General features: G+C 40.9%; 3 protein-coding genes across 7 annotated transcripts in view; all 3 read right to left on the bottom strand.

Annotated features, from left to right (window-relative positions):
- The window catches only part of pycr1b (pyrroline-5-carboxylate reductase 1b), an 83,407-nt gene that overhangs the window by 24,204 nt on the left and 34,659 nt on the right, over positions 1 to 24,544 (bottom strand). The window lies entirely within an intron of this gene.
- On the bottom strand, positions 33 to 11,001 carry aspscr1 (ASPSCR1 tether for SLC2A4, UBX domain containing). 4 transcript variants are annotated; one of them, XM_052083284.1, is made up of 18 exons: positions 10,842 to 11,001; positions 10,581 to 10,636; positions 10,137 to 10,251; positions 8,872 to 8,972; positions 8,563 to 8,620; positions 8,385 to 8,458; positions 7,937 to 8,282; positions 7,691 to 7,897; positions 7,039 to 7,098; positions 6,817 to 6,956; positions 5,533 to 5,614; positions 5,377 to 5,443; positions 4,362 to 4,424; positions 3,165 to 3,217; positions 2,747 to 2,798; positions 2,425 to 2,494; positions 838 to 1,028; positions 33 to 342 (listed from the first exon to the last, which is right to left on the bottom strand). In XM_052083284.1, exons 1-18 carry the CDS (start codon positions 10,929 to 10,931, stop codon positions 332 to 334), a joined length of 1,836 nt encoding a protein of 611 aa, XP_051939244.1. In that variant the 5' UTR covers positions 10,932 to 11,001; the 3' UTR covers positions 33 to 331. The 4 variants fall into 4 exon arrangements, with proteins under 4 accessions (XP_051939244.1, XP_051939245.1, XP_051939246.1 ...); XM_052083285.1 differs by having other exon boundaries at positions 7,691 to 7,894; XM_052083286.1 differs by having other exon boundaries at positions 7,691 to 7,888.
- Positions 11,723 to 24,511, bottom strand: tmc6b (transmembrane channel-like 6b). 2 transcript variants are annotated; one of them, XM_052083256.1, is made up of 21 exons: positions 24,368 to 24,511; positions 22,462 to 22,617; positions 21,539 to 21,669; positions 20,510 to 20,665; positions 19,386 to 19,541; positions 18,771 to 18,879; positions 18,606 to 18,690; positions 17,931 to 18,188; positions 17,008 to 17,222; positions 16,751 to 16,895; positions 16,314 to 16,469; positions 15,339 to 15,517; positions 15,147 to 15,237; positions 14,952 to 15,049; positions 14,254 to 14,349; positions 14,085 to 14,160; positions 13,594 to 13,727; positions 13,288 to 13,464; positions 13,051 to 13,129; positions 12,588 to 12,674; positions 11,723 to 12,238 (listed from the first exon to the last, which is right to left on the bottom strand). In XM_052083256.1, the coding sequence occupies exons 2-21, from the start codon at positions 22,515 to 22,517 to the stop codon at positions 12,224 to 12,226; spliced, it is 2,499 nt and encodes an 832-aa protein (XP_051939216.1). In that variant the 5' UTR covers positions 22,518 to 22,617; positions 24,368 to 24,511; the 3' UTR covers positions 11,723 to 12,223. The 2 variants fall into 2 exon arrangements, with proteins under 2 accessions (XP_051939216.1, XP_051939215.1); XM_052083255.1 differs by having other exon boundaries at positions 13,051 to 13,464.

Genomic DNA, 24,544 nt, shown 5'->3' with positions numbered 1-24,544 from the left:
AACTGAAAAAATCGATTCAAGACACAATCACATATTGTTCAAATTGCATCATTTATTATTTAACTATTCTTAAGCTGTCTTGAACAAAACATATCCAGCACTTTTTCGCCACACACATCAACCATAATGAAATCAAATGAATCTTTTCATCAAATATGAATTGTTCACTCCAACACATTACCTCACACTGTTTAAAATGACAGGCATCATCCAAGTGGAATTTAAGTGTGCGGCACTCACAAAGCTGAGGTCGAAGTGCTTATATTGGCTGTGTAAGGCAGCTAGTGTCCAACATCTGGCTTGGTTGCACTTGTCACCCTCAAATACAGTCTTATTTATTACCTGTAAGGAGTACAGACAATCCAAAATAAAAACATGTTCGCTTTTAGCCCTGGCAGTGCTGGCTTGAATGGTCTGAGCGAGACCGATCTTTGGCGCCCCCTGGTGACGCTTCCCAACACGCACAAATCATATATTGCAAAAAAAATTAAGAGAAATGTATGATAACCTAATTGCATTCATTACTTTCCCAGCATGCCTCCTTTATTTTTGCTCTATGCAGAATTATCTCTCCATGACAAAAGATTATGTCATTAACTACAAGCAAGTTCTCTGGTGATGCTCGCACAATGCCACACTTTTAAGATGAGCACACACTAACTAAAAAAAGTGATTACATAGACCTGTAAACTTGTGTCAATGGCCTATTAAGTATTTCCGCAGCTGCTTGCACAAGTTATGCACTGCCAACCATGGAGAACATCTCGTCAGCAACCCTGCATGACTGGAATCAATTTGTGTTTGTGTGTGTGTGTGTGTTAAAAGTTTCATTCTCACCTGGAAGTTTGAGCCACTTGGGCACCTTGCCAACGTCCGATCTGCTAGGCTTAGCAGCCTGTGTGTTTGTTGACTGTTGTTTTTCATCGTCCTGCATGGATGCGCCGGTGTCTGCAGTTGGCTCTGGAGGAGGCGGGAGTTCTTGAGTGTCCAAAGAGCTGGGCGAATGCTTTGCTGACGGGAACATGCAGCTGGGATGTTGGAGGTGGGTTACAGATGAGGGACAAGTAAGTAAAAGTCAAGTCTAAAGAATGTTGTCCTTTAGTTTTCTGAGGCAAAAATAGAAGAAAAAAAAATCTCGTACACCCCTCTGTTTTTGGACATATATTTTTCTGGGACAACACAGAGGAAATGGCAACAACGTAAAGTAACCATTGTACAGCTTGGCTCACAGTTTAAATGTGCTGCCCCACACAGTCATTATTTAAACCACTGTTAGTGAATGCAACCCTAAGTGAAAATTGTCAAACTGGGCCCAAAGTTTGTGTGGCATGTTGCGATATTTGACAGGACACTAAAGTTGAAGCTGTACATTGTGTGTTTCATTAGGTCGGTCTTGTCCCATGAAACGATCAAGATATTTACAAAATGTAAGCGGTGTAACCATGTTTCCTCTAAGCTTTGCAAATGAGCATTTGGGCACTGCTTTCACCCTCTCAGCACACAGCAAACGTTTGCAGCGCCTAAAAAAAAAAATGTTGTATTTGCATTTTGTATTTACTGCTTTTCCTATGAAGAACTTGAAAGTTTATTTGTCACTTGTGGCTAAGCGTGGGAAAGGAAAATGTGACCCCCCCCCAAAAAAAAGACTGGTATGCAAGTCAAGCACACATGATCACGGGTAGTCATTGTCACACACGCCGAAGACACAACCTACGCGCACACGCGGCGTTGTCAAATGACCAGGATTGTTATCAACCTTTTGCAAAGCTACCTATAGAGTGCTCGGTCCTTTTAGCAATTACCCACAATGCACTACCGGCGGCCATATTGGAGGGCTGTTATAAACGAGCCATATACGAATTCTATAAGCCGATCATTTGAATCAAGTGTGTTGGAGTGGCCAACAACACGACAGAACTACCTTACTCTTCAGTAATATACTTTTTGTTCTTTTATACATATGCATCCAAATAAAGGTTTTATTATCTATATTACCAATGACAATGTAGGTCGTCAACCCACAGAGAGCGCATTTCGGGTGGCCGCGAGTGCGCCGATAGTATGCTACTTCAACCAAGGGCTGTTACATTGTGCGGGTTGAGCTCACGACCCACTGGAACCATGGATGTGCGTTTCTTTGGATTTCTTGTACACAATGTCCCACAATAATTCATGTCACCAACACTTGGTCTCTGCTTGGCGAAGTGTTGCGAACGGGAGTGTCTCAAGCTACGCTAAGTTTCGCATTCTTGCAGTTTAACTCTAATGAGTTTCAATTGCCAACTGTCAGATCTCGGCCTTATATCTCCTCTTCAAACAGGAAAAAATAATAATATATGTAAAAGAAATAAAAATAATAATTGCCAAACTCAGACATTCCATTAGTGGTTTCACTGAATAAGCTTAACAGATGTAGCGACTTACCTTGCAATGGATTCGTTTGCTTGCAAAGCAGACACAGAGGTTTCGAGGAGTTCCCTCTTTAAGTACAATTCTGTTGACACAAATAGACAAATGATAAAGAAAAAGCCACATTGGGATCTACAAACCCACTTCCAAAGAAGTCGACGCGTTGTGTTAAACATCAATAAAAACAATGATTTGCAAATCCTGTTTCACCAATATTTAGATTGATGTACTACAGAGACAAGATATTTAAGATTCTGTTTAATGCAATGTCCCAATTTTATTGGAATTGAGTTTATACTTCAAATGAACACAAAAAGTGAATAAAACCAATCAAAACCTGTCTTCACGTCAGAGCCGAGGTACACCAGGGCACCCGGAAACAGGTCAGCCTGGTGATAACACAAAAAGATGCAATACATCAATTTACATCAATTTGCAAGATGGTTGCCTTGTTGTGTGCTTGTGTGTGCATGGATCAAAGTGAAATTTGTATTAAGCCTATGTGCCAGCCTGGATAAAATCAAGTCCAGCTGGGGTCAAGGACAGTGGAGAGGGAAACAAATATGAGCACAGGTTGGAGGACAACCAGAGAATGAACGTAGAGCACCTTTGAAGATAAGAGTCATCCAACGTGTGTGCACTAATAGTGAAAGTCCAGTTTTTTGCTGTTGTCGTTTTCAGAGTGTGTCTGAGGCAGATTGCTTGAATACAATCCTTCAAATGAATGGTTGTGCTCCTTGAGGGGTGCCTCTTACCTGAAAAAGTGTGACAGCAGGATCATCCAGATTTTTTTTGGGGGGTGTGATAACTGAAAAAAATGGAAATCAACTTGAGTTGTTGGAAGTTGCTCAAACATACGCTGGTCTGTACATGCTTAGACTTGATTTAATATTTTTATTTGGTGAGCCAGAATTGGCATTGTGTGACTGATTCTGATTTTAAGTGCAAATTAAAATGTTAGGTCTGCTTTTCAAACATTCATTTTTTTCAAAGGCTCAATTTGAATGCAGTGGGGAAAAAAAAGCCATCAAACATGATGAAAAATGTAAAAGGAAAAATCAACTGCCAAAAAACACTAGAACAGTTCAAATGTTTGAGGTCATGTTAATTGCAGTAGTTTCTGTTGTGTCGGCTGTATCAGTTATGATTTTACAGACATGGGAAGGCGCTATCAAGGTAAACCAAACAAACCTGTCTGCTGACAACAGTACCATTTTGAAAATTTGGGCGACAGAGGACAAGACATGTGTAACTTACACCCACTGAAATGCATTCGAGGGCGAAGAAAAAAAAACGGATTAAAAAAAAGATAAACACTTAATATCTATCAATTAGCTGCTATCTTGTCTAAGGCGTGTGTTTAATGCACAGCATGTTTGCACTGAGGAGGATTGAGAGGAAGAAATTTCATCTATGCTGCATGTCACACAGAAAACATTTGACAATAAAGATGACCTTGACCTTGATATGCATTTTCCGTGCAACCGTGAAATGGGGGGGAACTTGTTTTTTTCCCCTTTCCCTTTACATTGATTTATTTTTAACTCCGTGTTTGTGAATCCACCGGTGGGGTCCACTGTACAGTATATCATTCTTATAGTACTACAATAAAAGAAGATTTGGAAACAAGTTTTTGCGAGGTACATTATTTTCTTGGTTTGCTTGCTTTGGTTGTGAGGCGGGTTGAAGAATTGTGAAATGTAACCTAACTCTATTTTTATTCCCCCCTCAAAATAGCGAATGATTGATTGATTTTTAAGAAACACAGATTAATTTGTCTTCATTCAAATAAACAACATGAAATCGATTGTACAAGATAGGACACTAAGATAAAGGAAACTGAAGGATTAATTTATATGAAAGTTATCTGCTCCAATTCCTGTAACATGAGGGATGTGTGTGTGACCACACCATCTGTGCGTGAAGACACCATCTGACTTCATGGCACTTACAGAGGTAGAAACTGAGCAGCGGATCTTCCAAATGGCTCCTTACAAAATCCGTTAAAGCCCCAACTAGAACAAAAACATAAAACAAATCAGAATCAGAGCATGTGTGCGTGAGCATTATGTGGAGTAGAGTTGTTTTAGACAAGAGCTGCATGATTTGAGAAAACATTTTTAAGTGGGATTTTTTTTTTTGGGGGGGGGGGGGGTCAGACATCTTAGCAAAGGTCAGACATCTTAGCAAATACACAGTAGAACTAACCTCTAAAATGGTCTGTTTCTGGCATGTCTCGAGAACAAACGGCCACAAAGAATGACCAAAATACATGAACAGCACAATTTAAAGTTTACAATTTGGGATTTTTTTGGGGGTCCCTCAATATTGCAAATGCGATATACATTTTTTTTCTTTGAACAGGTTGTCTGCACTAAAGGGAATCCTTGCTTTCTGCCACTGTGGCGATCCTTTTTCACCAAGGTTCTATTCTCATGTATTAAGCATGGGTGAAGAATTGCTCACTCTGTTTGATTGTTAGTTCCTGAATCATAAATGGATTCAAATTTTATTTATTTAAACCGTGACTGTGGATATTATGTTAAGATAAGATAAGATAAGATATCCTTTATTCGTCCCACACTGGGGAAATTAACAGCCTCCAGCAGCAAGAATGTATGTAGAAAGAAGAAAGGAGAGAGAGAGAAAAAAAAAAACAATATCCTTTTGTTACAAGTTTGATGGAAAAGGTTGAAGTTAAACTCTCGACGCAAATTTGTGCGAGCATGCCTGTGTATGCTTGTGTGCACGTAAGCTTTGTCTCTCTCTCTCTCTCTCTCTCATATTTTTAAGTGGGATTTTTTTTTGGGGGGGGGGTCAGACATCTTAGCAAAGGTCAGACTCTATCTGACCTTTGCTATCTCGAGAGAGAGAGAGAGAGAGAGAGAGAGAGAGAGAGAGAGAGAGAGAGAGAGAGAGAGAGAGAGAGAGAGAGACATGTCAAGGTAGGTAGGGACGAACACAAACCTGTCTCGAGGGGCCTGAAGAAGCCCTGTAGAACATGTCGATCTGGAAACTGGATCCTTAGCACAACCTGAAGAAATAGGCCGAGTGGGCAGATGTTGGGTACATTACAATGGCACGTGTCTCAAAACAGAAATGAGCGTGTATCTGGGTACACACTTTGGGGTATTTGTCTATCTTCTCCTTCATCTGTTTTTCTCGAAGAGATCTAGTCATCAGCGGTGCCTCCTCCAATGACTTCCTGAAGAAAAAGGACAAACAGCAATTCCGCCATTATCTGATGAGTGAAATATATAAAAAAGCAGAAGGTGAACTCTAACTTTGCTCAATAGAGAAAGACAACGTATGAAAGTGTGTGTCAGCGGTAGAGATGAATGCCTCTGGCCTGTTTAACATCACCTTTGGTAATTGCGGTCATTTCCAAAGTAGTCACAAATAATCAGACAGGCAGACAAAGGATTTATGAGGCCGGTTTGCTAACCTGAAGTTTAAATTTAGACGCTTTTGTAGTGTGTGCATTGTCTTTTAAATGAGGCTTCCACACTCCACATCATGTCTCAGCGGCTGGGGGCCGCACTCAGAAATAAATGGCACGCGTTTCAGCTGCTTAGAGTCTCTCATTATTATTAGTAATTAAAAAGGTCAGACATCTTAGCAAATACACAGTAGAATTAAAGCTAAAATGGTCTGTTTCTAGCATGTCTCGAGAACAAACGGCCATAAAGAATGACCAAAATACATGAACAGCACAAGTTAAAGTTTACAATAATGACATATTGTATTATGAAATAATACTAGACTGCATTGTAATAAACTATTATTCATTTTACTTTTTGTGCTTGCATGCTGTATTCTCCCATTTACGTGCAAGTTTGATTCTTTTTTTTTTTTTTTTTAATTGCGCCTGAACTTTCGGACACACAAACACACACAGCGTAAACTATGGAATGAGTGCACCAAAACCAAATTCACTTAATTTGCAAGCCTGGATTTAAATGATGAAGCACAGAGTTTTCCTGAGACTTGTCATTGTCACTAAAATCAATTAAGAGAAATATAACAAAAGTAAAATATGAAATTCTGATTCAACACTCCGAAGGCAGCTTGGATAGGCTCCAGCACACCCCGCTATCCGTTGTGAGGATAAAGCGGATTGGAAAATGGATGCATGGAAAATATGAAAATACCTTCACGGTTGTGTTGTTGGCTAGTCAAGACGTGCACATTGCTCTGACTAAAACATTTCAACAGAGAGCGAGTTGATTTCTTTTGTGGGATGTAACACCAATCAAGGTCATATCTGAAATTCAAGTGCAACATGATGTTTCACCTTTCGTTAAGAGGTGAGAGACTCTTGGTGCATAAATAATGTACCCTGCAATAACAAATAGTATATTGTAAGATTAATATCCCGTTTCACGATGTTCATTTTCATCCACTAACCTCTCGCTCTTTAGCTGAGCAAAACGCTTGCGAATATCATCCACAGTCACTTCAAAAAACTCATCTGGCAGCTCCGCGTCATCTTCAGAGCGATGGCACACGTGATCAATGTGGTAGATGAGAGGCTCTCTCTCGACAGGCTGCAGTGATAAGAGTGTGAAAGCCAAAATGAACACCTGACAAGTTCCCGGCAACTTTCATTTAAAGATTGCAAGTATTTACCGCCAAGAACCTTTCTGCTCCATCCATAATCCTATCTGACTTTTTGGCAGTGGCTTGATGCTGCAGAGGAAGAATTTCTAATTAGAAAATGTTGTTGATTTGAGACAAAATTAATTGCTCAGCGAGAAAGATCTGCAGGGCAGCGTAAAAGGACGACGGTGCCCTGGTGCATCCTTGCCCATATTTAGAAGTGCTGACAAAGCAGTCTACCAAGAAATAAACAGGGAGAGACTGACAGCTCCTTCCCTATTGGTGGTGCTTTCTGACAGCACAATGACACCACTCTCAAATTAAACAATGTTGAATTAATTGGAGGCATTGCGCCGTTTCATCAAATGAGCCCTTGACTGCGCCTTGACACGGCATTCTGATGGTACTACACGCTGTCAAGTGCATTGCGAGCAGGCCCTTAGCATCTCCTCCATGCTACTTGCAAGTGCTTTCATTTTAGATTGGTGTGTTTGACGGTGTTTGGACCATAGAATAAATGGCTGAAAGTGTTCTGCAAAATCGATAGGTTTACAAAAATAAAAAAGAGAAAGCGACAGCTCGCAACTTGAAAAAGTTGGATATTTAAAGCACTTGTGAATCATGGTACCACCATGTATAATAAAAATAAAAAGGAAACCCATTTTCACACGACACCACATACCTTGGGGGCAGAACTATGGGAAGGCTTGGCTTTCTTGGCTTTGGGCGATTCTACGGCAGACGCTGACAATGATGAAGATGACAAAGGAGAGGAAAGCACGTGTCCAAATGCACTTCCATTAGGACCACCAAGGCGCTGACCCCCTCCAGAAAAAGGAATGAATGGCACCGCGGGATCAGAAGTAGATGATGATGATGATGATGATGATGATGATGATGATGATGATGATGATGATCGATCGATCGAGTGGGAGTTGACTCCTGAAGGCCCTGCCTCCTCACCACAGTCTTCTAACATTTGTCTTACTTCAAGAGGAGCCTTTGGTTGATTTGTATCATTGATTTTTTCCTGTTGTACAGGGAGGGTACGAGTGGAAGAAACAGGAGTGCGCACCGGGACCGTTTCGATTAACTGAGCAGGGCTAGAGTTTTTGGCCGTCTCTTGTGACATTGAAGTTTCAGAATGAGAAGGAATAGGATCAAGCTGACAGGCTGAGCTTTGGGATTCAGTGACAACAGGGGGGGCTGGCACAATGACGACTTTAGTTGTGTCCATGCAATCTTCTGGTACGTTGTCCCTTTTCAGTAAAAACCTAGCAAGAGAAAACCATAAACACAACGCAATGAAATGGCTTACTGACGAACTGGGATCTGATCGAGAGGAAATTACAGGTAAACATCAAAAGGCGGTTTACCTGACAATGGCACTTCCTCCCATAAGGCCTAATGACTTGAGAGTGGCCTTCTTGAGCGCCTCTTCCCCACACACCTAGACGCATGCACGCACACGCACACACACACACACACCCTCTAACAACTGGGTATCACACTAAATATTTTTGCTTTCTTGACAGATAAATATTCAATTCGCACCTCATCTCTCATGTAAACACACACAGGAGTGGACCCAGATTCTGACAGCTCCGACACTCTGTGGAAAGGCAACGTAATTAAAGCAGGGATAATTCAAGTTACTTTCATGTGGTTTAATGCATTGTTTTTCAAACCCTGTGCTGGTGTGCCGCGGCACAGGGTTTAAAATGTTTTGTATGACCTCTATGTGCTACTAAACAAACTGATCTTAAACTGTTTTGAAAGGAGTTGAGGACAAGAGGTGGAAAAAAAATCATACTTGATCTTTCAAAGGCAGGAGGCGCACCATTAATCTAGTCCGACACGCACCTGATCTGAGGAAAATGTGTCAGGAGTTCCCAAAGACTCTTCTCACACGAAAAGCTACCCTGGAGACGAGAGCCATCTTCCATCTGCAACGCAATCCGCACCTAGGAGAAAAAGTCAGTAAGCATACATATTTACCCAGTATTACAATGAAATAACACAAAACTGGGATTTGAATTAATGTGGAAAATATAAGATAGCTGTGCCAAAAGATTTTAAAAAACACACACACATACAAAAATCAACACCTGAAACCTCAATTAAAATACAGAAGCACAATTTTATTCAACAATCTTCTCAACAGTCAAACCACACTTGTTGTCCATAGAAAGTTTAAAAAAAAACATAACTCCAGCCATAAGACTAATTGAAGAAAAAAAAAGAAGAAAAAAAAACAGAAGGATTGGTTGAAGTGTGGATGCGGTTACGATATACAAAATGTGGCCATAAAGCCTCAACTCTCCAATGCTTCAAACTAATCAATTTCATTAACCGAGAGCAGAATCTTCAGTAGATCCCAACAAAACCTTTTGAGTTGAACAAAGATACATGGGGAGTTGGCTTTTATGGTGTTTATTCTTTTATGGATTCTATCGAACTTTTTCTTTCTCCCACCTAAAACTGTGAAGAGTGATTCCAGTTAACACATTGGGTGGGGGGAGGACTTTTGGAGTTTGCACTCGTAATAACTTCTTACATTGTAACGCTGAGTTGTGTTTTTCATCGTCGGTTCTTATGCTGATCATTTAAAATGACGACATCAAAACTGGTCAGTGCAACATAAAAAGGCTGGAGCTGCTCATCTCAGGACGGGAGGCACTCAGCACATCCCTTCTTTATTGGTAGATTTCTATCCATGTATTCAGTCAAAAGTGCAATATTCGGACTAAATTGTTTTTATTAGAATAATTTCACACAAAATTGAAAAAAGAAAAATGAAATCCTCTCCTTTAAAGTCTTAAGTGGAGCTGGAGCAATCCACATGTTACAACTGGCCCAAACCTCAAGTTACACACTTGAGGTTTGTCATGGATTTCAAGTACAATCACAAATCTCAGGATAAAGCAATGTTTCCATGATTTGAAGCTAGCCCCAGCTGCCACAGAATCATGCATTTTGGTGTTTATTTCCAGTTTATGCACCACAGGTGTATGTATGAGATGTCTGAATGGGAGAATCTGCATAGATTAAAAGTGATGAGTCCAGTCGCATAAAAGAGGACCTGCACACAAATGAGAGAATATGGCTCATTGTGCCTTGTAACTGACCTGGCTATCAGATACAGTCTGTGTCCTTGTACTTGGCACCACTTCTAGCTTTGCGTTGTTGGGCAGATTGGCAAACCTCCACTGCTGTGTCAGGTCGAGAACAGTCCTTTGAAACCTGCACAAAAAAGGCCCAGTGGTGTCCATAAAATTGTATTTTAAAAGCATACCCATTAACAAACTGAAGATAAATTATGGAAAAGTCAAAAGTTCACTCGTTATGTGACCTTACTGTGAATGGTAAATATCAACATTAGATTTGTTGACATCACCGTGAAAGATGATGCTGAAAGTTATATAGTGGACCGTCAGACCCTTGAGTAACAACTTCATGAAGACTGCTTTATACATTTTACTCTTCTCGATCGTACACCAATATCACAACGTGTTAACTTGGATTCAGTGCACAATGCCAACCCTCAATCAGTAATTTACGTAATTACTTACTTCAAACCGTGAGTATCGGGATTGAATCCATGCTTCTTGCAGACCTCCTCCAGCACCTGTACGAAAAACAACTAAAACTGAACCTTCACAATATTACGCGATCAAAGCGTAGCAAAACAAAATCCAGGAACACAGAATTTGAGCTGTCACTAGCTATAGCTACAGTTAGCCAAACTAGCTAAGGGCAACATTGTTAGTCTCAATACTGATAACAACCCGTCTAATAAAGGAATCGTGAAATGTTGTTTAAATGAATATTACCTGTAATAATGGTGTATTTGGGGACACCTTAACTGTCTGCCTTCTTCCATTCGGAGTTAGGACCGTCACGGACGCACCACTAGCTGCCATTTCGTTTTGTGACGTCACAGTTTATTTGAACAACCTTTATTGATAGCGAAACACGTACTGGTCGGTCTCGAAAATAAGTTATAATCGTAACTTATAAAGTGTGGCATGAAATGGAAATAAAAACAACATTAAAATATAATGATGTATACAGTCTTAGAGGAGTTAATTTAAACGGGCAAGGATCGGGAATCATAAGTCTTTTGTTTTGCCCTTTTTTGTTTGCTTTTGATGATTCTTTCTGCTTTTGATGATTCTTTCTAATTCAATCATTTGTGTGTCTTTGTTCCACTGCGCATGTTGTTCCGACTACGCGGTTCTATACATTATGCATTGTTACTTTTAGGATTCAGTACATTGTTTGTCACTTACTGTAAAATGTTGAGTCCCCATCCTGTATTCTATATGTATGCCTTTAAATGTAAGAGCACTGTTTCAGCCCCCTGAGTGAAAACTGCTGTATACCTTTATGAATATATATATATATATATATATATAGAGAGAGAGAGAGAGAGAAAATTGTATGAAGTTACTGTTGTATGGGAAGTGAGAGAGAGAGAGAGAGAGAGAGAGAGAGAGAGAGAGAGAGAGAGAGAGAGAGAGAGAGAGAGAGAGAGCAGAAAGTTATGCTTTCTGTGAATGTGTGTGAAACTCTTACAAATATTAGCTACAGACAGTATGTTGCATGTGTTTTCCATGGAGTTATGTTCTCCTGAAACTAGCAATTGTCCATGGGTGTGAATGTTTGTTTGGCCCCTGTTTTCCCTGTGACTGAGTACAAGTACTCGACAATGTGTATAAAATATAATTTAATTTTGATGTGTATAACTAAAGAATTATAACTCTAAAAACATACAAATGACAAAAGATAATCCAGTTGCCTACAGCACACACACTTGTAAAATTATACCATAACGTAAAAAAAGAGCACTGTATATTTTTCACACAAGAGCTAAAATAATAATAATAAAAACAGTTCACAGTACTTATGAAAGTGCACCTACAAGGTTTTAAAAAAACGAATTAACAAATCAGTTACCTGATCACTTATACAGTTCATTACTTTGGCTTACTAGCATGTGAGTTCAGGTTTTTTACCTATGCCAAAACCTTTGTTTCAATCTCCTTTTCCCCACAGAGCCTGTCCTCATCAAATAAGCCTATGTCCAGTTTAACAAATGCTTTACACATTTGAATTTTGGTCAGATTCCACTACCCTTGTCAAGTGATTTTTCCAGTTAAAAGGCCTCCAGGTCTGAAGGAAGCTTGCCTGCTTGATTACAGTAGTTGGTGTCTCAGTAGGCAGAATCCTAGAAAAAAATGTTAGACATGAGCATGGCATACATCCTTTTACAATGTACTGTCAATGTAATCTCTCAGCGAAGTATCTTTTGGGCTGGATTTTACACTGCGCAGTTCAACTGATAAAATGTTGATTGTTTTTATCCTGTGGCCCAATTCAGATATGGGAATGGGAAGGGAATGTTATCATTTCATATTGGAAAACGGTCTCGTTCAAATGTGTATATTAATCTGATATGAATTGGATATCCACCAATATGTTTGAAATATACATATGAATGGACTTAAGAAAAATAAAGTAAAACTGATATAGGCACTACATTGGAACCGAGCACTTGTAACTCCAGACTTCTGCACCTGGCTTGTGAACCTCCGAGTGGGGGTTCGTCTCTGCTCATGGATGGACTGCAGGCGAGTGATGAGAAACTTCTTGTCTTCTCCTTCCTGAGTAGAGGAGAGATACACATAAGGATGTTTGGAAAAATAGTCCTAAAGAACATTTCGTCAGGTATTATATGCAAAAAAAAAAACAACGCTCCCCTTTATAGTTTTTGAACATATGTAAAGAGGAGCGTTGTTTTTTTTATTATTATTCAGGATACCGGTATGTACTGGTACATATTTATGAATAACCTATTTGTGTATTCACACGATAACATGATTTTTAATAATTGATAGAGAACGAGATACATTTTTCTACTTCTTTTTACTCCATTTGAGCATATAAACTGTATTGAACCAAGATATGCTTTGATCTTTTTTTTTATTTTGTTTTTGAATTCCTTCATGTTTTTCATATGTTCACCAAAAGTTAACATACATTCTCGATCTGCTCTTGTAGTAGGCCGATGATCTTCCTTTGACCATCCACCACTTGACTGTGGAAATAGATGACGATCCTGATGGGAAGAACATATTGTGTCTCCAATCAAGAATAGCATTGCAGAATACACAAAAATATGACCAGCCATCTATTGCAAATACAGTTCTGTTGTGTTTGACTATCACAATAACATCTGTATACAGTGATACAATATTTTCAGTGTTGAGTACGAACAAGAAGATGCCTGCTCCCACAAACAGGAAGAACGGGTTCTCCACCAGATAGGAGTGAGCCCTGGCCAGCATTGATAAATTGGGGTTTTCCTTTTCTAGATCCTCCACCCAACGCTTTCCAGCCTGAAACATTGTTTTGAGATCACGAAAGGGACCACATGACGAAGAGGGCTTGATACTGGAGAGAAAGACAACGCATATGATGTGAATGAGACAAGCGGTAAGGGTATTTTGGTCAAAGGCAGTCTCTGTTTGGACAGAGTGATGAACAAAGGCCTCATGTGAGTTATGTAGAACGTGCGTTTACCTCCACATGGTGTAGGTGACACACACAGAGGCCCCGAGGTAGGAGGGGAAGCAGAGGAGAGTGATGAAGATGGTGGTCATCTGGCTTACTCTGTACGGCCTACTGGGGGCCTGACAGTTCATCATCACACTGCTCTAGAGGCGGGGAATTGCATACCATATCCACATTTACTGAACATGCAAATATTACATGTAGTGCGACATAAAACGATATTCATTAAATAAATTATTAGATCACACTTGTTTCTTCAGATTCTTGTTCATTTTAAAATCCTGGTACAAACAAAAGGTATGTTTGTTTGGACAAATATAATGACAGCAAAATAGCTTCTAAGACCGTCTTCCTCAACTGGCAGACCGCGATCCACGACCGGACCGCCGACCTCAATGTCAATCAGGTTCCTCCCTTTTTGGCCAAGCTATATTGTTTCATTTGAAGTACGTACTGTATATGCATCTATTTACACATGATTTCTATTAAGGACAACATACCTTTTTAATGTAAAAAAGCAGCAGAAGTTTCAGTATCTGCACCGCAGGCAGCAGAGGAGTGAAGAGAACGCCGAGCCTGAACAACACATGTTCCATGTAGTAATCAGGCAGTCAGTCAACAGCGAGGTTGATATAGTGTACATCAGAGGCAAAGGAGCTTATACTGTACCAGGCCAGTGTTTGCCCATAGATGAGATCGAGAACATTCTTGGCAATATCAAACACTGGTTTCCTGTTCTTCTTCAGCACCTTATGTGAAAACAACCTGCAGAGGAAAATTGCGGAAGTGACATCAGAAAGGTCACTTGATAAATGTCACATCGATTTGGTGCTTTTCATGATTCATTTGAATTACTCTTTTTCTTGGGTCGAGTGATAATGCACGAGCTAATATACAACGGAAATCATTCCAAAAATACCCAAAAAACATTTGCCCCAGAGTCATCTCATTCAGAAAGACTCAAAATATACAAGCACCACTTGGACCACTCTTTTTGGTTCATTTAAATTGGTTGGTGAAGACTTTCAAACATGCTCCACAAATGGTCAATAGAGTTGAGGTCAAGAGGTTTGGGAAGGCTACTCCAGAAGCTTCACGTTGTCCTGATTTTTTTTTTGTTGCCATCACTCATTTATTTTATGACATCCACAGTGAACTTCTGATGACAATTATAACGAGTTAAGATTTGTCTTGAATGGCACCCAGTAGAGGGCAGACATGCGCCAAAGCCAAACTAATCCGAAACTTGTATGATGTTACACAAGTTTGCAACAAGGGAGGACACAATAATGAAAACAATCTCTTGCCACACATTTTTGCTCTCATCAAAAAGCAGCGACCTAAATACCGAAGTGAGAATGACCCACCTCCAAAGAAACTCTCCAAACAAGATGTCGAGCAGAGTAAAAATGAAATCCATTAACAGGAAGCGATAAAGTTCTTGACCAACAAAACTCTCCCAGCACTGCGGATCAAAAAACGCATCAAACACCACAGAAAACAAATCAACACAATTGACAGACTCCCAAATGATTCCTTGTGATCATAATGAGCTATGATACCTTGAGGCCGATACTGTTTGGATCAGCAGCCACTCGACCGAGCCAATGGTAGCAAAGTACTCCAAGCACACTCATTTTTAACATCAAGTTTCTAGAAAACAACACGCAGGTCGTAAATACATCTTATTACTCGGTTGCATTTTGAACTGTCTGACAGTATTTGAGCACATACAATTTCTCCGAAGACTGTACCTGCCAATGGCAACATATGTGCGGACGGATGGTGACTCATAGTCCTCCATCCATGCAGCCAGGTTGAACATAATAGGCAGCAGCAAGTTGATACAGGACACCACCACGGGGAGAGCCAAGAGGCTGGCCTCGTTCAGCAAGGGGTCCTTGGTCACACTGCGAGAACTTTGCTGGAGATTCTATGGAGAGAGTGCAAGACAGTCTTTGCAGACATTACATCACCAGCAGGACATGAAGTGTACAACAATAGAATAAAATCCAACAAGAGCACAACAGTGGCATAGCTGGGCTGTATTCCACATGCGTCACGGGGGCCCGACATTGCACACACAAATAAGAGGACAGCAAAAAGACCAAAAAAGTAAGGAATAAGTAAGCCAGGAATAGACAGTGACAGTGATTAGAATTGCAATAGCTGCTTCGCACCCTTTCCAAACAGGAACATATAATAAATAAAAGACACGCAATAAAACTTGCTCCAATAAACAACTCACTCAAGGTGCCATTACACCACCAGGAATAGAAATTGAAAAATAACTTCAGTAGACATTGGTTGACATCAAAGTCCAGCTGCATGAAAGTAAAAACGGCTATTAAAAAAAAAAAAAAATAGCTGAGTTCAGAACTTTGCAACTTTGCATTTCTGCCACGATTTGACTGAGCCTAGAACGTTGCTTTTCTTTTCTTCACCCTAGTAAATGTCACAACAACATTGATCAAGTTAGCCCTCTCAGTAAGGTCGCTCTCAAACAACAAATAATATTTATTTATTTATTTTTAAAGAGAGAGAGAGAGAGAGAGAGAGAGAGAGCCCATGGGTTTACAGAACCTACCCACCTCGCGTCATCTCCACAACTGGAGCACAATATCTATCTATTTTTCTCTGTAAATAAGGGGCCAAACTGCAAGACTGTACAGTCAATAACAATTTCACAGAGGTTTCAATGCAATGAAAATGTTACGACCGCGCTATACCTGGTGCATGTATTCAGAGAAGAAGTAGATGGAGAGCACACAAGCGGTGGTGCTTGCTACACATATAGCCCACGCCAGACAGTGGACCGCCACTCGCCACAGCTTCTGGTACAGTGTTTTGGGCGAGTGTTTATGATTCACCTCTGCTAGCAGCTCCTGCAAATTGGGGATTGAGAGAGATGATCTGAGAAAATGTTTTGCATCACATTTCTCTTCTATGCTTATTATGGCCCCATTTCCACCAAGTAGCTCAAGCTCATTTCTGTATTTTTGTCTATCAGTTGCAAAGGGGACCAAACTGACAGATCTGCACCAGAAATGTTCCGGTTATTTGTTGAATTGGCTTAGTCCATAGTGGGAAAGCTCAACTCAACTCTAATGCATGGTGGAAACACGGTTAAATTAAATGTGTAAAGTTATTTTTCCTTGTACTGTACCTTGAGCTGGGTGCAGATATTCCCAGACATGAGTTTAATGGAAGATTTCTTGATGACCTTGAAGTCCCAGGAGCAGAAGGCTTTCATGGCCAGGATGCTATGAGATTTGTCAATTCGGAAGCTTCGACCAAATGACTTTGACATGCTGGTGGGGGGTAACGTGAAAGTATGCATCAGAAAAGGTATCATTCGGTTAAGAGATAAGTGTTCTCATAATGTGAGTTTAAAGTGCACATTTCTCTACAAAGAATGCATACCTGTAAACAAGGATGATACATGTGACAAAGAATGCCATGCCTATAGTAAAGAAATAGGCAAGTGGCATCTTGTAAGGTAGATGCTTCAACGTGCAGTCCGAACTGGTTCCAATGGACACGGATGTATATTGCCCTTCAATTTCATTTCCGCAATCCATACGCAGCGTGTAGTTACAGTAGTACCCGTAGTACATCACTGTGTCCGAGAAATATCCCTGAAACATGACCAGATGGACGCTAGTTAGCTTTCTGAAAATATTACAGGCAAATGGAATTAATCTGCTTAAAAAGTAAGCATGAACGTTTTCTAGACTTGATGCCAACAATATGCTTTAATGAGGCAAGGCAACAAAATGTGACAAGGATGGCACAAAAACATGGATACTGAATAATTCATTCATTCATTTTCCGATCCGCTTTATCCTCACAAGGGTCGCCGTCTTCGGGCAGTAGGCGGGGGATACCCTGAACCAGTTGTCAGCCAATCGCAGGGCACACAGAGAGACGAACAAACATCCACGCTCACACTCACACTTGGGGACAATTTTGAGTGTCCAATCAGCCTGCCATGCATGTTTTTGAAATGTGGAAGGAGTACCCGGAGAAAACCCACGCAGGCCTGGGGAGAACATGCAAACCCCACACAGGGAGGCCCGGAGCAGGGATACTGTAGAATGCTTGTCTTAATTTAATTGTTTGGCCCGTCACTATAGCTCGCTGGCATAGCTAAATGAACAATGATACATTACTGATCGTAAATAACTCCATTTTCAGATCGGTTTCATAAAAATGTAGATGATTTCCCGTAGCACACCTGATGATCACTCACGGCACAGTCATTTTGGGAACCACTGTGATATTGCCATTCTAAGAAGACCTAGTGGCATTTGTTATATGTGGAACATCATGAAAACACAACTTACTGCTCCGGTAAAAAGCTCCAGTCCAGTGAAAGAGTGTCTGTCCTCGGACAGAGCTGGAGGGTGCACTGCCTGAGGAAGCACTACGAATAAACCGGTCAGCAGAAAGAGGAAGAGGTTGAAGAAGAGTAGAGTCTCGAGAAACAGGAAGTAGGACAGGACCCCGCTGCCAAAACGGCCGCTCACTCGCTTGAGTGCCACCTGCCACAACTGGAGTGAGTGCACGAAAGACAGCCAACTGTACCAACTCTGTCTTGCGGCCTGAGAGTAGAAAGTGAAAGTGAACAAATTATGTTTTGTAAACTCCACTCACACAGATCGCAGCAGTGTTCATCTTACAAAAATATCCAGATATGTAATCCGTCTTAACCGCTGTCAGTAAATGTTTGAGTGATTAAAATGTTTTTAGAATGGACATTGAATTATAGACTAAAAGTCTATAATTCTTTCCTATCTTTGACTTGTCCTGTGATGATGATGATGTGGTCGTTGACAAATGTGATTTGTATATCAAACGTATGAATATGGTTTCCTGTTAGAATTTAAAAAGATACCCTCATGAGGCTTATTTATAAAAGGGCTCATTGTGGATAACAAACAAGTTTCAGAAGTAAATGACGCAAAAAGAGGCGAGGAATTGTTGTCAGAAAAGGGACACTTGAGGTCAGAGTAACTCACAATGATGACATAATATTTGAGTCGGCTGCAGCAGGGGATCTGATTGCCAGACGGAGTGCGTCTCTCCTTTTGCGAAGCTAACCTTCTGCACACAAGCGCAGAAGCAATATTCAGTGGACGGTAGAAGCTACCCATACGAAATAACACGATAAAACAATACAATACCTGAGTTCACTCTTTTCTGCCACACTTAGAGGCATAGCCCGGAGCATCCTGACTCTGTCGCTTACGGAGAGGTTCTGCAAGTTATTCACCAGACGATCCCTTTTATTTACTAGAACACAAAGAGTTTGTAAAAAAATCAATCAATCAATCAATCAATCAATCAATCAATTTTAAAACCCTCTCAGGCTCAAATTAAGTTCTTGTAATGGGCAAAGTAAAGGTACTTGGTTGTTACAAATCTGCAATAGAGGGTTAAAAAGAGATAAACATACATGAGAGTCAGCAGACAATAGCCATAAAATAGGTACAGAACACTCACAATCGAATGGCAACCAACTTGAGAGTCATTTTAAAATCTTCACTTGCAATGATCATTCTACTTTATGATAGGTCATTTCTTCTGGTATGTCCAGCCAGTGCAAATGTGCAGGGCAACATTTAGTAAAAGCTTTCGCTACACTATGGTGCAGTGCAGTTCTAACGAACACGATTGCAAGTATCATCATAGGTAGGGTTTCATTAAAACTTGTCCAACAGTCATTTTCAACACATTGATAGCTTTTTTTTAAAAAATTCATTAGCCTCCCTGTTTGAACAGTAGGGCATTATTCTCACTCTCTGCGTCTGCACTGTCTGTCTCGATGCCGTAACCTCGTATGGTCGGTCTAGCCGAGCGTGAGAAGTCTTGGATTGAGGGCCTGCTCTGCTTGCGTCTCCGAAGCTGCATGGTCCTGTTGTAGTACTGAGAGATGATGGCTCCCCTGCTGCGGCCTGAAAGAAACATTTTGGAATGCGGTTATCACTACGGTATTTAAAAGCCAATCTCCTACATGCACCACAACATGAAAAGGTCAATGATGAGAGCTGAACTCTGGAAAAAATGGCTTCAGTATTCATGTGTGTATATATGTGAAGTCCTAGTACAGTATACATTTTGTGTCACCATTTCCATTTTAGCAATTCTCAATACAGCAAATTCTTTACAGGACTGCAGAGCAACAGACAAGAAAAACTGAAATGTTTTCAATAATGGGTTACCAATGTTAAAACTCAAGCCAGAGGATATAATATTTAAGATTAGAATTTAAAATAATTCAAGGTTCTTCCACAAACTGTACATGGTGAAACACCTGACCTGCCAAAGATGCTGACAGGGACATGGCAGACACTTTGGTTCCCCATGAAACTCTGCTCAGCTGAAGTCAGGTTGAGTGTGTGGTACAACCCAACAGCTCACAACGGTAGGGCAGCACCAATGCATACATATGGCCTGATTTGCAAACAACCCACCTTCTGCTCGTCCTTATCACAATAATCGTAGTGTCGTTAGACACAGCGATGACATTTTACGCCTACGTTTCAGATGCTGGATTTACAGAAGCAAAATTAGCCAATGTCTCTGGTTTAATGTATTACATGTACAAGTGTGTCTTTTTACATCTACTCTTCCCAGTATCTTGCAGTTTGGACGCACCGGGCAAAATGGCACTCTGGGAGCACCCTGTTAGTCGATCAGCTTTCATATCTGGTTATGAGGGCAATTAAAATCGTGCCGGTTTTCGCTTGCGCAAACCTTGAGTAAATAAGGCTCGTAGTGACCAATCACTGATAAGCAAATATTCAACCGCGTTGTGCGAAAGGGATCATCTGCCAAGATGTCAACATGCAATGAAGTACTGTATGAGATGGCCAAAATGTGATAATGAGCTCTATTTCTCTACAGCCTTGATAGGACCAACCGATGGTGCGGCTGGGCATGGAGGACAAGATCTTCAAGGTGGCTGAAGACCATCGTTCACCAGTGAAAGGGTCAGATTCTCTTTCATTGTGCTGCATTCCCAACCGTCTCCGCTCACTGCGCTCTGATCCAGGGCTGGACAGCTGGGCAACACAGTCTAAGGAATTCAAACAAAAATACAAAGTCCAAGCCTGTGTAGTATGTATTGAGAAGACCACAGACACAAGCCATGGTCATGCTGTAAACAAAATAACATTCCTTGACTCACATCTTTTGGAGGGCATAAAAAGCCTTGTAGACACATGAATTTATTTTAAAAAAAAAAAAAGAAAAAATACACACCTACTTGTCACAACATGCTGAGAGCAACAATGTAATGAGCGCCAATACAAGAATCCTACCGATAATTCTGCCTTTATAGAAGACAATATTGTTCCGTTGTGATTGGCACCACAAATTTAATTCCGAAATTATTTGTAGTTCCAATTTCCGGTGGTGCACTCTACAACCGCACCGCTTCATATGAACGGTTGTTCCTAACAATTGGACTCCCATCTAACTTTATACTTGAGCTGAAGAAAACTTTCAACAAAGCTTTCATGATGAAAAAGTGCAGTTGTACACAGGTGCAAGTGACAACCACAACAATAAACTTTGAGCCATTGTCTGACCCGCTTATACCCATGAGGGTCGTGGGGGGGTGCTGGAGCCTGTCCGATCTGTATTCGGGCAGTAGGAGGGAGACACCCTGAACAGGTTGCAAGCCAATCCCAAGGCGCGCATAGACAACCAATCATCCAATCATCATTCACGCTAAAAATCACACCGAGGGAAAATTTAACACTAGCACAACCTCAGACAAGCATTCCAACCTGCCATGCATGTTTTTGGAACGTGGGAGGAAATCTTGAGTATGGAAATTGTACTTGTGAGAAATATGATGTTGGAGTAGTCTTGAATAAACTCTCAATGTTGAAAGAATTTGGGCAAGTTGCAGATGGAATGGAGTTGTGCTGCTTGCTCTACGTACCTCGGCTCTCCTCATCCAGTTCTTTCTGTAGTTGCTGTAGTTCAAAGGCTTCGCCCAGGCCTCCGTTGTGAATCTGCTCTGCTATTAGCTGGTGGAATGAGTCATGAACACCTTCCTCATCTGCTGGGCTCCTGACACCACGTACAGATACAAGCACATACACAAAGACGGTAAACAGCAGTCTCAGCACAAAGATACATGGGCGAACTAAAGTCCCATTTCAGTCAAAAACCGCACTGAGATAAGTTGAGGACTTAGAAAACATGACATATCTTGGTCACCAGTACTTCCAGTGGAACAAACTGTAAACCGATGCTCTGTATTATCTTGATGTGTGGTAAGTCAAAGTTGACAACTCCGCTAGCATGAAACAAAAACCACAGAAGCAGTTCACATCTGTGCTGTTAGGGCACAGTCACAGAGACATATGAAAATTCTGTGTGTACCTGGAGACAACAACAATGATTCCCGCCCCTCAACCCCAGTGCATTTTGGTCTAATCATTTTCTTTCTCCTCTTTAAATGTGATCTATGTTTCTTTCATTCCAAAGCAGAAACGCATCAGGGTGAAGTGAAACTGTCAAAGTCTGCCTAGATATTCGTGCGACAGTAATTACACGGGAGCTCTGCGCTCCTGAGACATAGGAACAATAAGGTTCCAAGACTGGGGGAAACTCGTGAACAAATTGAAGTTTCTTTCTGGAAGTGGGGAGTGTTCAGACAAGCAAATAAAACCTCAGGATTATGATCTACCCTTGTACAAACAAACACGGTATCCAAGAGCAAAACAGTCCGATCACCTGTGTTCCTTAATCTCCACCCACCGACTGTGCTGAGCAAAGGCAGGTGAGTTTGAAACAAGTCAAACGGAAAAGTACAAGACGACACTGTGTGAGCATAAAAAGAAACATTGCCACACTCACTCCAGCCCAGCTTCCATGAGGGGGTGGCCCAGGTCGCAGTCAACATTCCGAGCCATTCTTCTCTCCCGCTGACTGTGTTTGTGTCGACTCCTTGCTGCGGGGTTCACACCTTTACCAGCTCATAAATGCACTCCGCCTCCATCATGGCGCCAATACCTGTTGAAAGGGGAGGAGACATCACAGAGGAGGCAGGACTATGAGAACATGACAGGAAAACGAAGGAACGGCATCATACTACTTTGGAATGTGGACACACGAGTCAAGACTTGCCCGGTGCACTCATTCAGTTCCATGTCGCAATGAGACCTCAAAATCTATTTAGCTTATGATCACTGAGATTTTGTTCAAGTATGTTTACTCGTAAAGGGAAAATGTAAGATTAGAGCCACATAGGTGAATTATAAAACCCCTTATTAGGACTCTTCCAAAAATGTACGCATCCGTGGTTCTGGGTCTTCAACATCAATCAACACTGGTCTTGCCGTGAGAAGTTAGGCCACTGTGGCTCAGTCACTAAAGCTCCTTTGTCGCACTGCATGTGATGTGGACTGAGTCAGATGCCACCGTCTCCCTTGTAACATGAATATTCAGAAATGAAATCAGAATGATGCATTGTCAGAATTGTGTGGAAATATATATATATATATATATATATATATATATATATATATATATATATATATTACATTCATATACATTCGGGCTGGCACATGCCTGTCAGAACCAAGAAACACCGCAATGTCAACCCCACCTATTCTTCTGTTTGTTCCACTATTGCAGCAGGAGCAGTATCATCATGTGCCCTCTCAAACGGGATGTGGTCAAGCGAGCTCTCTGCATACTAGACTGCCATTCAGCAAGAACTGAAGGCTTAATTAATTTCTTCTAATTCCTTGCCTGACAGTTACTTCCACTCATAAAGGTTTTATGAAGGTAATAGTTTGTCTCTGTATTGTATTGTATTGTATTTGACTGTGTTATTGCGGTCTTCTTGACTGGTGGGGAAAAGGCGAAATGTCAACGGATGCATTTTGTTCTCATGCACAGGACAGCAAGGACAGAATACTGTGGGGGTGACGTAGCCACTTGGGGGAGGAGGTTGCACCACAGACACAACAAATAGTCTGGACAACTCAAGTTGACAATCGACATTGATGGTCAAATTGTTCAACTGGGCTTGAATTACAACAGGAAAAAGGAGTGGTGTCACATCTTTCATAGTAAAGAAATGATTTACTTGCTGAATGAGATGTCAGATTCCCAGAGGGCCAAATAAAAAGCGCAAAGGAATTTGTCAAAGAGCAACAACAAAACACAGCACCATAACTGAACTTGATTGTCTGCTTATTTTGCCAAAGATATGCATGTGTTTATATTCAGAATGCAAATGAGGGAGAACATATGGGGAAGAAAAGGGGAGTCTGCAACAAATTCAGTCCATATGGCAAGTGCCCACATTGTTCAAGACCAAAGGGGACAAAATTATAGAGTAAATCCGGGCTTCATCGGCACTGAAAATCCCCGTTGCGGGTTTAAGCACAATGCATCTATCTAAGAACGTAAGAAAGCTCAAATCCAGTATCCATGGAACTTTAATAACAAACCATCCTGCCATTGTTCAGCACAAGAGACAAACTCATTCGGCCTGGCTCGGTGTTGTTTCAAACGACTGCATTTTTTCTGTAGACCAAGCTTACTTCTCTGGGTGACGAGATTTATAAAACATTTACTACGACAATATATCAGCTGTAAATTTGGAAAGTTGCTCGTTCGTTCGGTAGCTACTTCGTCAAGTAAGTAATTAAGTTGTCAAAACTTTCGAAATGGCGACGTATCTAAATTTTATTAATGTGACTGATTGAGATGGAGTTTAAAATCAAATCCGAAGAAGTCCGTATTCACTCACCAGTTTTGACATTTAGCAAAGACTCCTGAGTTTCAGTTTACGAGTAATAGTCAAACCAGTGAGCACTCCAGTCTAACCACCGATTCACAGGGGAAAACCCATTATGTTTAAATGGGTGAGATTAGTACAAAAAAAACAAACAAACGTGCAATGCTGTGTTCAACTTCAAAACGTCAT

Source organism: Hippocampus zosterae, chromosome 13 (assembly GCF_025434085.1).
Source record: "Hippocampus zosterae strain Florida chromosome 13, ASM2543408v3, whole genome shotgun sequence".
NCBI classification, from domain to species: Eukaryota; Metazoa; Chordata; class Actinopteri; order Syngnathiformes; family Syngnathidae; genus Hippocampus; species Hippocampus zosterae.
The sequence above is the reverse complement of the archived record's forward strand: the minus strand, read 5'-3'. Positions and strand labels throughout refer to the sequence as shown.

Bases quoted from the DNA above. Each gene is read 5' to 3' on its own strand.
- aspscr1 (XM_052083283.1), bottom strand. From the start codon at position 10,931: ATGGCAGCTAGTGGTGCGTCCGTGACGGTCCTAACTCCGAATGGAAGA. The intron at 8,459-8,562 runs GTGCGAATTGAA...GCATGCGTCTAG, and splicing joins GTGTTTACATGAGAGATGAG to GTGTGTGGGGAAGAGGCGCT. The intron at 2,799-3,164 runs GTAAGAGGCACC...TGTTATCACCAG, and splicing joins CTGCTGTCACACTTTTTCAG to GCTGACCTGTTTCCGGGTGC.
- tmc6b (XM_052083255.1), bottom strand. From the start codon at position 22,517: ATGGCTCGGAATGTTGACTGCGACCTGGGCCACCCCCTCATGGAAGCT. The intron at 15,518-16,313 runs GTATAGCGCGGT...CTCTCTCCATAG, and splicing joins TCTCTGAATACATGCACCAG to AATCTCCAGCAAAGTTCTCG. The intron at 12,239-12,587 runs GTGCAGAAGTCT...ATTTTTTTCTAG, and splicing joins CTCGGAGGTTCACAAGCCAG to GATTCTGCCTACTGAGACAC.